General features: G+C 40.0%; 1 protein-coding gene across 4 annotated transcripts in view; it reads left to right on the top strand.

The window, feature by feature from the left end:
• Positions 1-13,017, top strand: part of SULF1 (sulfatase 1) — a 102,095-nt gene that overhangs the window by 66,610 nt on the left and 22,468 nt on the right. For all 4 annotated transcript variants that reach the window (XM_032995107.2, XM_032995108.2, XM_032995109.2 and 1 more), the window contains 5 exons: positions 633-783; positions 1,782-1,957; positions 2,518-2,646; positions 2,914-2,970; positions 3,967-4,096. In XM_032995107.2, coding sequence (XP_032850998.2) covers positions 633-783; positions 1,782-1,957; positions 2,518-2,646; positions 2,914-2,970; positions 3,967-4,096 — 643 coding nt within the window. The remainder of the gene's footprint in view (positions 1-632; positions 784-1,781; positions 1,958-2,517; positions 2,647-2,913; positions 2,971-3,966; positions 4,097-13,017) is intronic.

Genomic DNA, 13,017 nt, shown 5'->3' with positions numbered 1-13,017 from the left:
ATTGTGTATATATGTACATCAAATTTATTTGGCATATTTTTTGCCGTACCTTTTCTTCAGAGGTGATTATTTGTGAACATATTCTTGTTTCTTATATGACATCCTTCAAAAATTCACTGTCTGTGGATAGAACATCTCTCTTAAATCTTGCCTTTGATGTTTGTGCAAACTCCTAATGCATCATTCTTTGCTTCAGTAGGACTCTGTGCCATACTTCTTCTTAGTCCTTGTATAGTACTAAGATAGTGGTTGTATAGTACTATAGATAGCAGTATTAGTTCAAGATTGTTGTAGTTCATGTTATGCTGGTAATACACTGTTCTTTGGATTCACACTGAAAAAAAATAACACCTCAATAGTGTTTAGTGTATAAACAAATGTTATTTTGGTATGGGTGTAATTTGCACATCTACCACATCGCTGGGCATTACTGGGACATAGGTTGGGTGAGGAAGTGATGCTTGGAAGCCACCGAAGTGATGTTTATTGATATTTGACATTAGAAATATCAGCAATCACGTGGAATACGTGATTTAATTGTTTGCTAGCTGTTCGTGTGTTAGAGGAGTTTCCACCTTCCTCCAATGCCTGCGATGCTGCACAACTTTTCAGATCCTTTCTTTTCCTCCCAGCACTCCCAGCTATAACTATGCACCAAACATGGATAAGCACTGGATCATGCAGTACACGGGGCCCATGCTGCCTATCCATATGGAGTTTACAAACGTCTTGCAGCGCAAAAGACTTCAGACCCTGATGTCAGTTGACGACTCTATGGAAAGAGTGAGTCCAAGAAGCTACTGTGAATACAATCTTATTAGCTGATAACAAAATTAAATTAATTCTTTCTTTACCTTCACCAACCACAGCCTGGGGAAAGCCCTTGGGCTACAAAGGTTTACTCCACATTTCCCCAGTAGAAATGAATTCTGATTCTTTGCAACACAGTGCCAAGCTCCTCACTTTCTTCATTTAATTGCTGCTTGAATAAACCGATGATTTAGGAAAAAGTCACTGGGCCTAATATAAAGCCTGGTATTAACAGAAGATGCATCACCTGCATGTACACATGGATAGACACAGGTGTGCACATGAAAACTTCTATTCATTTCACACACTCCCCTCACAGTTCATCCTTTAGCTGAAATCTGGGAAATGGCAAATCGTAGCAACTCAGGAGTCGGTCTGCCAGTGTTTGCAGAAGTTAGGCAATGCAGTGTACAGCTAATTATAGGTAACATGATACATGAACTATTAGGTGTACTTTGCATGACTTTTTGTTCAAAAATCAAGCACCATGACCAAAGATCTTCCCCCAGAGAGGTTTCTTTAAACTTTAATAAAAATTTACAGCCTTTTCCCAAGCCCACAACTGTAAGGAATGAGAAAGTTGTAGACTAACACAGTAAATCAAATCTGAGTACCATTTGCCATAAAGCTGTAACAGGCTTTTTTCCCAAGCTGTGTTTGAGTACACAACGACTTTTGGACATACTAATGCAACTACATTAGTAGTACCATATTTTGCTATTTAATTTTCTAGACCTGTTTAATTTTCCCCTCTATCAAATGTGAAATTTAATGTGTAAGTTCAATTTTTTAGCAGTACAGTAAAGACGGGATGTAAAAACGTCCATCCCCAAAATGTCTGTTTCAACAACCTCATTGATGTCATATTTGTTTCTGTGAATTTAAGGGAGTAAAATGATGGTTATACAATACTATGCACAAAACATGTTTTGCTACATTTAATTCAGAGTTTTTCCTATGATGTGTTGCAGCTATACCAAATGCTTGCAGAGATGGGAGAACTGGAGAATACCTACGTTATTTACACTGCTGACCATGGTTACCACATTGGGCAGTTTGGACTGGTCAAGGGGAAGTCAATGCCGTATGACTTTGATATTCGAGTTCCTTTCTTTATTCGTGGTCCAAGTGTAGAGCCGGGATCAGTGTACGTTCTCTTATGTCTCTAGCACAGTTGTTGAACTTAATGTAAAACATTTCTAAGAGCATGTCATTTTCACTCTGTCTAGTTTCATTTCATAAAGGATGAGCTATTATTCCAGAGCAATGACTCTTATAAAGAGACACATCTTCCATTTTGCCTGTTATTAAGTTATAATGCAGATGAGAAAATTGTATAATGTGTGGTCCTGTAGGGTTAGGCTTTGGGTTCTGCTTTTAAAAGTTAGGTGCTCATCTTTCCTGCTTACCTCCTAGTTTAGCAGAATGGATGGTGTCATGCCCTCATTGTCAATGAGATAAGAGTAGTGTGGCTACTGCACCTCCTTGTTTTATTGTGCTTAGATTTTTCTTTGTGATGACAGTCTGCAGTACTGGCCTGTTGTTCTGAGTTGTAGACTTTAAAGGGGGGTTCTGAACTTAGCACTTCTGTAGAGCTTTACATCTTCAAAGCCCTGATAAACATTAATTACCGTTCTATTTCCAAGAGAATGTGAAGACTTACATATCGAACACATGACAACTGTGACCTTTTCTGTTGATTTGCAGAGTGCCTCAGATAGTTCTGAACATTGATCTTGCTCCAACAATTCTGGATATAGCAGGACTTGATACTCCTCCAGATATGGATGGAAAATCTGTCCTAAAGCTTCTGGACTTTGAAAGACCAGGGAACAGGTGGGTCCCAGAATTTTTTTTTTAGCCAGCTGAGAAGCAAACACCTAAGTAAACCAACAACTAAGTGGAAAAAGAGCTCATTTTCACAGAAAATAAGCTGTGTCATGCCAATGACCACAGCTTTCACATTTGAAGAGTCTTTTAAATAGCACATCTATAAAATTGCAGGTATATATAAGTGGAGAAGTATTTTTTCAAAAATAAATTGTTAACACTAGCAGTGCTATACATAGGTGCCAGCAGTAAATATTATTATTTTGCTTTCAGGTTTCGAACAAACAAGAAGACCAAAATTTGGCGTGACACATTTCTGGTGGAAAGAGGGTAATTATTAGGGGTGAGAGAGTTTGGGGAGAGCCTGCCTGCTGGGAACACTCTCTTGTACTTGCTTTCCTTTTTGCTCCCTCCTCTTCCTTTTTATGGTCAGCGACGTAATAAATTTTGCAAGCAAACTTACAGGCCTGACTTGTTTCCTAGTTTCTCACTACTGGCTTTGCAAGCTGCTGTGCTCCCAAATCCCTACTTCTGAAAAGATTTGAAAGCTTGTATGTCTGGTGACTCTCCTAGCCTGTACCTCCTCTTTCTCTAACATTGTACTTGTGCCCACTTATGTCATTATCTGACTCATTTTCTCACCAAATCTGTTTCAAATCCAGTCGTGCAGAATCCTCTCATCAGCTGGTTTTGTATTTTCCATCACATATCAAAAACATTCTTCATTTTTGTTCTAACTAAGAAATACTTATGTGTACATGAGACTTATAACTGATCCTCTTTTCACTGATACCTCTTTACACCCTCTCATCTTGCCAGTTGCTGCTGTGAAATTTTCCTCTGGGTAAAAATCTTACAGCAATTTCTTCCTGGTACTTTATGGCTTTAGAGATTATAGAAATCTTGTGTGATATAGTACAAAGCAGTGCATACAAGACACATTGCAACATATAAAATATAGCCAAGTCAGTGCTGGATGAGTATGGAAGCCCTGTAGTGCTTTCAGCTGGGCTTTTCAGCCAGGCAAGTACTGCTTCACTGTGTTTTGCTTTGTGAAAGAACACACATTTATATATGAATGGTGCTGAACTGTATCAGTTAGACACATTTCAGCAGCCCTATTCTTCTTTGGGTAATTTCTAGCAAAACACCTGGGCCTTTTTTTCAGTATGTGACCTATACTGAAGGTCAGTAACAGAAATGTGGGGATTTTTTTTCCCTGAGAAGACATTAAATCTTCAAGTAGCTTTGCTTTTCCAATTAAATTCATCATCTCCAGAATTTAAAAGACTGTATCTAAAATATTCAACTTTATTTTTTTCAAAGCAAATTTCTACGCAAGAAGGAGGAAACCAACAAAAACACTCAGCAGTCTAATCAACTACCAAAATACGAGAGAGTAAAAGAATTATGCCAACAAGCAAGGTACCAGACAGCCTGTGAACAACCAGGACAGGTAAGGCATAAACAACTGCAGTCTTCTATGTGCCACAGGGAAATACCTGTCTTTTACTATGTGTCAAAAGAATTTGAATAATATGGCATTTGGAAGATTTCTAGAAGACCATTGTTCTCAGTATCTTCAGAGCAAGGAAAACCAGTCACACATTGCTCTAAGTGATAGATAAATTTAAGGCATTAGAGGGCTGATCCTTAGTTTACTGTCTCAGTACAGGTCTTATGGTAAAACTTCCATGCTCAAATATAACATGAGATGACTACTTTTTCTTTGCTTCAGTGCACTGCTAAGTATGCAAGATAATTCGGTGATAAATACGAATAAGGGAGAGAACATTTCTGAGCAGTGAAAGCTTGTACTCACTGGGCTAATTCAGAATTACTGAAGCAAACTGATTAGACCTACTGTTACACGTTATTTCATTTGCTGGGATGAACAACTGGACAACACTCTTGGTAATCATCGCGTTTCATGATTTATCGCAACACCTTTAATACAAGGGTCCTCTTGCTCAGAAACACTTGCTGTTTAAGGTCACTGTAAGGATTCAGACAGCGATACTCATAACCGATTGTTACCTTTTTCTTCTTGTAGCCTTAATGATTTCAGTATAACGCCTGACTCACTCTGATACAAAGGTCTAATTGCCTGCTCATAAAACCAGAAGTTGCTGCACCCCTGCCTAGTATGCTTACATCTGCAGCTCTGTAGAGCGTATACAAGGAGGGAGCTAAACTAAGAAAAAGTGGGTCTGGCCCCAAATTCTCTTCAATCCGTTCTGAATTAATTCTATACCTACAGTAACACGTGAAGATGAATTTACTGGGAAGATGTAGCAGGGAGCTGTGTGCCTTCCCACCGACACCACCTCCACCCAACCAGGCCCGTGGTGGGAGCCCCGGGCAGCAGCTCACGCCCGCCCTGCTGTCCTCCCCCTCCGTCCCTGTCCCCACACACCTCCCCGCAGGAGTGTGAGGAGATTTCTCCCAAGCCGGCACTTGCGCCTTTTCCCTCAGATGTTTGCTCAGCCGTAGGTCTGGCGCTGAAATATGGGTAAACTGTTTTGCACGGGGGCATAAAGGCTTCGCTGTGCTCCGCTTCCATCTGCAGCCACCCATGGTGCTGCGCCCGGGGCAGGTAGAGCTCTGCACAGCAAACTGGAGGGCGCTGGGGGGAGAGAGCTCACTCACTTAAGAGAAATGTTCCAAGCCTACCTTTCCCCTTCTCGTTCATTAGAGCGTAGTGTTACAGTAAATCTCAGTTAATCCCAGACTGGGCTGGAATATGTTTTGGCTGGCACCTCCTTGGTCAGGTCCTCTGCCACAGCTCTCACCTCACACATGCTCCTTAAAGGTGGCCACTTTTGAAGGGATATACACAATATCACAGTCTCACCCAAGGGCAAAGTTTTCAGGAGTTCAAACACTGCCATTGTAAACAGAGATTAAATTTGAAAAACTGAACATTTTTATAAAAACTAAAGGAGATCAATGGGGTCATTTAGACTGTTAGACGCTAAAATGTTTAGTTTTAAAATACCAAAATATTTTCTTTGCAATTATTTCTTATATTTATGCCAAAAATACAGGTTTGGAACAACTTTACTTTTCCACATGTGAATAGAAAAGGTTAAGTGTCCTGACCAGATATCACACCTGGAGCAGTACAAAACACTGCTCACAGCCCTGTTCCCAGCCCTCTGTAGTACACTTGTCTTTCAATCCCATAATGTGGAATCCTGCTTGATCAAAGGGCAGGGGGAGAAGGCCTTGAGCCAGCAAGGAGCTTACAAGAGCCATGGTGTTTGACATTGGCTCTCTCACCTACAAACTCCCATCGAGGTCCCTTAAACACAGAAGATGCTTCGGCTCCACAGAGCCCGGCAGCCATCCCCCAGGGCTGAATGAAAGACAGGGCTAAACTGACCTTTTCAAGACCAATTTTCAGACCTAGCCATTGGTGTATATAAATTATTTTCTTAAACAAAGAGACCAAAGTCATCCCTGATGATACTTCTAACATCCTGAAGGCTTCCTTCAGGCATGTCGGAGTTAAACGTGCCTACAGAAACCTCGGGTCAGATAGACCCTCACAAGGGGTGGTAACTCCTTCAGCCCCCGGCACATGGACCCATTTCTCCCACCCCATTCGCTCCCGTGCCAGCCCTGAGAATTTAAAGAGTGACGCTGGAATAACATCAGCTTCAGTGTGAAATAAGTGTCTGCAGGATTTTCTCCGTGTAGAAAAGTTCTTAAAGAAAATTGAAAGTTAGTAGGCCAACTGATTTTACTTTAGCCCGGATGGTTTCCAATGAGCAATATGAGGCATCATAGTTTAATATGAGGTTCCTCCAGCAGATTTGCCCTAGTCGTTTTGTACCTCTTGGAAAAGAGAAAGAGGAGATATTGTTATGTGGGTCTTAATTTTGTTTTCCATTTTGAGATTAGTATCTTTAATTTCAATTACACAGGTGCACATACAGAAAAAAAAATTCATTTTCATTATGATGGTTTATAATGCTTCCTACATTTACTCTAACCAGTTTCAGTTAAAATCACCTTAAATTAAAATTGCCTTCACAGAATGAGTGACTGCTAACGGATTTTTAAATAATGAACTTACTGGTCTGTGGGAAGTTGCTGCTAAATGTTTGGAACTAAGAATAAGCATTTGGGGAATTAATACACCAGTGTAATGTCTAGTACATTTAGAGCTTGCTCTTCATTTTAATTTACTTCAGTCAATATTTAGTTCATTTGAAATGGAGAACACAATTGGAAGTTGAGGAGGAAGAAAATTTGTTTTTCCTGTATTAAAATGAGGTGTGATCCTGAGACCTGCTAGTTCCAAAATCTCCAGGGATATGGTACTCATGAAAATAACTGCTTCAGCTTATTTTCTATTTAATAAGTAATCTCTAAATAAAAATAAATAAATACATAAACAAAAGAAGAACCTGACGTAGTAGAGATACTTTTTTAATTAGAAGTTTCAAAACTTCAATTTTGTCTATATGTCCAATGTCTATCTGAAACCAAGTAAACTTAAAAAATGGTAAAAAAGAAAATATGAAACATTTGTATAATTGCTATAACTATTCCATAATTTTTTAACTTCTAAAAGACTGTTTGCCAAAGAGAGATAGAAAATTTAGATTATAGATTACATTTAGCTGCAAATCAGCAAGGCTTTGGGTTACCAAAAACAAACAAACAAACAATCGGAAAAAAAAAGCCTTTTTTCATTAAGAAAAAATAGTTATAAAATTCTTATTGAAAATTCAGTTAAACTACTTTCACCGCGATTTTTTTATTACTTAGATTTTTCAGTACCACTGACAGATTGCATCAGTCCCACTGTAGGGCAGCCTCTCCTTACTATTTTCTCGTAACGCCCTTTACGGGAGGCCCATTGCCAAAAGCTCACTCCCCTCCCTGAGAACGCCTCAGGAAGGAGGTGCGCACCGCTGCGTGGTTGCGCTCACTTCTGAGTTACGTGCCGGCACTCGTGAACGCGGGTCGGCCGCGAGCCCTCGTGGAGGAGGGCACCGCGCCTGCTGAGCTGCCTTGGCCAGAGCGCGGCTGACAACGGGTAGCGGGAAGGGAGGATTCGCCTCTCCTCGGTGTCCGGGGGCTGCTGCTGGAGTCCCATGTGCGGGCCGGGACCCCCATCAGCAGGGGGGCGCTGGGAAGCCGGAGCAAGTCCAGCGGAGGACCCCAGGGATGGGGAGGAAGTACTGAGGAAGGGTAGAGGTTCGTTTAGCCAGGAGAACAGAAGGCAAAGGGGGAATCTAATTGCTTCCTTCAACTAATGGCTAATTAGAGAGAAGACAGACCCAGGCACTTCTTGGAGGTGCACGGCAAGATGGCTATCGGCAACAGACAAGTTGCAGCAAGGGAGAGTCTGACTAGGCGTGCGGAGAAAAATGTTACCATAAGCATGTTTAAGCACTGGAGCCCCAGGAAGCTGCGGAAGATCCATCTAGGGATACTCTCAAAACCTAGTAATGTTGTTCCTACTTCGAAGAGGAGGTTGGACTAAATGACCTCCGCACCTTACTTCCTGCAATCGCACATGCTCTCAATTTCTTGCTTGCTTAATACCCAGGCTTGAGGAGTTGAAGTTTTCTTCCTCCTCCTCAGCTTCCTAACTTGGGAAGCACTGTTAATCTTTTCCATCTTGCAAGTGAGTTATGGGTCACCTGCCCGTACTGTATTTGGATACGGACTAGATTTCGGCTCCCAGCCTGACCCAGCTGTCGACCTGCAGCACAGCCGGTCCCATCACACCCAGGCCAGGTTCACTCCCCCCGCAGTGGGAGCAGCAGCGGGGTGGGCTCTCTTCTCAGCTTTGGGGCTTGGGGTGGGGTGGAAGTTTCTTTTGTGACCCCTCCTTCGCATCCCAGAGAGAGCTCAAGAAATTATGATGGGAACCGGAGGTTTTCTTCGCGGTGTGGATGCCAAATTTATCACCAGTTTATGTGGTGTAACTTGCTGAGGTCACCTGATTGAGCCCGGTTGGTTTAGTAGTGACTGTTGATGGGGTTTAGCACTTAAATGGTTTGCAGGTTTTCTTTTATATTTCATTGATATCTATTTCCCCCCTCAACTTTACTGTAAAACGGTACACAGTATAGAAATATCTATTCATCTGCAACATGCTACCCCTGCTGTTCTTTTGAAATGGGAAACAATTGGTGCGAACTTTTAACTGAAACTTTGTTAATTTTCTAATAGAGCCGAAATAGTAGCATGTGAACAAATGTTTCTCTGGATGAATGCAACCTTATCATCACACATATCTCATCTCAGATTTCCACTGAAATAACCTGAGATGAGAATATATGTTAGTTCAGGAGGTTTAGAGGCAAGCTGCTCTTAAATCCTCTGACAGGTTATTTTTGTTGAACTCACTCCATCTTCTCACCCATGAAATTCTTCTGGGTACTTAGCAAATATTAAATAAAAGCATGTTAACTGTGTTTTCATTTATACTTTTTCTTTCTCTCTTCCCTTACCTAAACATGTAATTAATGAGTTGAGTTAATTCATAAGTATTTATTCTTTTTCTCTCCACCAGTCTGAGTCATAGGATTTTTCCTGAGGCATAATTTAGACTTCTGGGACTTAACACTGTTTCCCAGATAGCAGTTACCTTTTGAGGTCTCGTGACTGATAGGCTGGGTGTCTCCAGTGTACTGTTCAATCCATTATTTATAATCAATACCAAACCTGTAGCCAAACATGCATTTTTATCCTCTTACAAAAACACAAACCACAACCTTATTGTAAAATTTTTCCAACAGGGGAAAATAAATTAAAAAAAAAAAAAAATCCTCCCAAAATGAGGACTGTGAAGCTTTATGTTTAAAATTTCAGCTCTTAGGTTGGATGACTCAGCAACCAAACCCAGACACAGGTCTGTTTATTTTATGGGCATACATCTCCTACCATCTGCTTAGAACTACCTGCCAGTTTGTGAAAAGCAAAGGTCTGAAACTTGTAAAGATCTGTGCTCAGCTGCCAGCCCCAGCACGCCAGCACTGACAGTGGGCAGAATGGAAAAATGCATCGTGCTGCCTGTGTTTGTATGACATGCATGCCCACAGACTCACACCGAGCTAGACAGGTATAATGCTGTAGCCGCTAACCTTCCCAGTGCTCTTTTTTTCATGCACCTCAGCTTTAGAAATACAGAATATTGTGTTTCCTCCTGAGGAAACGTATCCCAAAACCACCCTAAAGAAATAATGTTATGTTTGGATAATATGCCTGAAGACTGTACAGTGAGATTAAGTATCAGTGTATTTTACAGTGATTTAAGGCTTTACAGGTAGTCACTAGAGACATGTCGCTGAATCCAAGCATCAGCTCTCTGGTAAATGTGCAAGATTCTTCTGGCTCTGATCCAAACTGCATGTTATGTAGTCTGTACATATGTCTTATTTCTCACGTTTCCTTTGCTATTTAAAAATCTAGCATAAGAACTTAATTTTATTGTTAATATTCATATTTATCACAATATCATATCAGCATTCAGTCAAAAGCACATCCATTTGTAATGCTAAAAGAACACTTGCCATCAATCAGCTTACAGATAATATTGTAAAGGAAATTAGAATGGGGCTTATTAGCTGTAGTCTGGTTTGGCTCAAGTATCTATGTTCTCATAAAATAAACATCACAGACCATACATTTGTAAAGGTCAGCTTTATGACCAGCTGCAGAGTATGAATAAAAACACGTAAGCTGGTAAGAGCCAGCCAGAAGTGTCAGATGGCTGGCCAGCCACTGACAGCCAGACCCCAAGCACCCACTAAAACCCAACTAAAATTATGATATGGCATATAAACATCACTCATGGATCCTCCTGGTTTCAGAACAAACTCCCAACTCTTGCAGGAGTTGAAAGACGCTAGTGATCAACTTGTTTTACCAGAACATCTGTTCAGTGCTGGCTCTTCTTTGCCATCTGCTCATTGATACCACCTTTTCTCAATCAAAATTCAGCAGAGCAACTGTACACTATAAAACATATGTGTTTGAGACCAGACATGTGCTTAAAACTAAGTACATACCTCAGTGCTTTAATGAATAGCTCTTGCAGCTATTGCTCGCTTTAGACCTTGCAGAGTCATCCTTCATAGTTGACAGAAACATACCTGAAACTTAGTTGCTCAAGAATTCATAGGAATTGCCAGAAATTATGATATCTCTTATTAAAATACCACTCTGTTTGTGAGTTAAAACCAAACATGGAAATATGCTCCTTTATCTCTACAAAAAATCCTTAAAATCATGGTATTTCATATTTCAGCCTAAATATTTAAGTTTCCTATTAAACAGAGGGCAGCTCTTTCCAGATTTGACAATTCTTCAAATGTAACAAATTCTTAATCTGAATTACCAGCTCTGTTCTGGATAAAATCCAGAGATTGCAGTCTGGGAAGATCACTGGTTTCAGTGGTTTCATTTCTTTCAATGCACAACTGTGTTCAGCATTTTTACCACCATCTTATCAGTGTTCTCTAACAGAAAGACCTTTTGGTAGAATGACATCTTAAAAAACAATTTTATACACCAAAAGTGTTTAGACAAAAAACATGGATTATGTGAGAATCATTTTTAGCACTTTCTGTAGTATTCCTTTGAGATTCTCTTTTTGCAGTTTCCATTCTAAAGTACCCAGTGAAATATAGTATAAACTAAGTCCTCTGCAAATTAAATGTATATGACCCAATAGTAACAGATTATTATTTATATTGCTATTTATAACTGAAAGACTAAATTTATCCTTATCATTGACTCCTATTTGTTTGCATCTGAGGGTGGGCACTTACTGGATAATAGCAGAAGTCTGTTGATGTTGAGTTGTAAATACAGACAAGCTAATAGATTTGGTAAAGAATGCTATGGAGGTGAAATATTTTATGACATAAGTACCTACACTTCTAGAGCTGACAATGAAGTCCATGCATTTTTTATAAAGTAGAGAACTGTTATAACTGTGACACTTAAAATCAATCTTCTCTATACATCAAGAATGCAAAATTGTGTAGTCTGTAAACTTCCTAGAATATTTTCTCTTTCTTCCATTTCTTAAACTCTGTGAAGTAACTCAAAACTGGCAATTTTCATATAGTTATTTCTGTTATGCAGTGATTAAATTCTTCATTCTTTTTTTCCTGTAGTTCTGTCCCTGTGCATTTAACTGAATGCATTTCTAAAGCCTGTCACACATTTCCCCCCTTTTTACATCAGTTCTTATAGGACATATTGCCTCCCTATCTGTTGAACTACTGACCATTGCAATTTTCAGGAACACTTTCTCAGCAGGTAAGGCTGTATATAAATAACCATCTTTCAATATATTCACGCCAGTAGACACTGGAGCTGTGCATGATTCAATAGAAGGTGGTCCAGTTATGAGGGAGTGGTGCAAAAAGTGGGATCTGCCCTTACGGGCTCTATCAACCCAGTTCTAAAATGAAGGAGATTTTTGTCCCACAAAAATGCAGCAATTCCAAATTCCCTGAGCGAACCTGGCACACTATCCCTGTTAAACAGCTGTGCTCATGTGTAATGTTTAAATACTGATGAGATGTAACAACACAGATTAATATTTCCAGGATCATTTAGGATCCTCAGTCAGGCCCAGGGTTCATGACTGCTCTGTGGGAACGCCTGGAGGACACGGCCTTAGCCTGTAAACATTTCTCAGTATTCAGGTTCAGTTCAGCAGAAATAAACTTCTGTTGCTCTGTACTATTTACCATAGCCAACTAATTGCAGGGCACTTTTCAATATGCTGCGTGACACGGCCTCTTTGAACGGCACAGAGAAAGCAAAACCAGGACTCAGTTCTTACTGTGGTAGCACAGCCCTAAACCAGGCTCCCTTACCAGTATTATCACATCAGGTCCCCTGACATTCACCCAGATCTGGCTACTACTAATAGAGGAAAATGATACACACATACACAGCCCATGGTTGTATCTTCATCTAAACTGTTTTCAAATTTAGATCATACCTTTTGAAACAGGAAAAAAGGGAAATGAGATCTTGAAGACATGTTTAAATTCATGAAGTCTTCCTCTTTGTGCCTTATCTTAACATTCCCCAGGCTGAGCAATAATACTCAAAGTCAGTCATACATTACCAAAATGAAAAAGCACCTGTAAAAATATTGTCACTGTGTTATATTTCCGGTTGCATGTTTTTCAGGGTTTCATAGTTTTGTGATAAAATCTGACAAGATATTTAACACTGAAGCGTCTACTGCAAACACCGGATAATTACATTTCATAGAAACCTTTAGCTTGTCTACTGTTAAGACACCTTTCATGAACTGTCTAATTAATTTCCCCTCTGTATAAAGGGGCAGAACCTCTCTCAAAGTTGTCACAGTCTATTAACTAA

Source organism: Tyto alba, unplaced genomic scaffold (assembly GCF_018691265.1).
Source record: "Tyto alba isolate M040663 unplaced genomic scaffold, T.alba_DEE_v4.0 Super-Scaffold_9, whole genome shotgun sequence".
NCBI classification, from domain to species: Eukaryota; Metazoa; Chordata; class Aves; order Strigiformes; family Tytonidae; genus Tyto; species Tyto alba.
The sequence above is the reverse complement of the archived record's forward strand: the minus strand, read 5'-3'. Positions and strand labels throughout refer to the sequence as shown.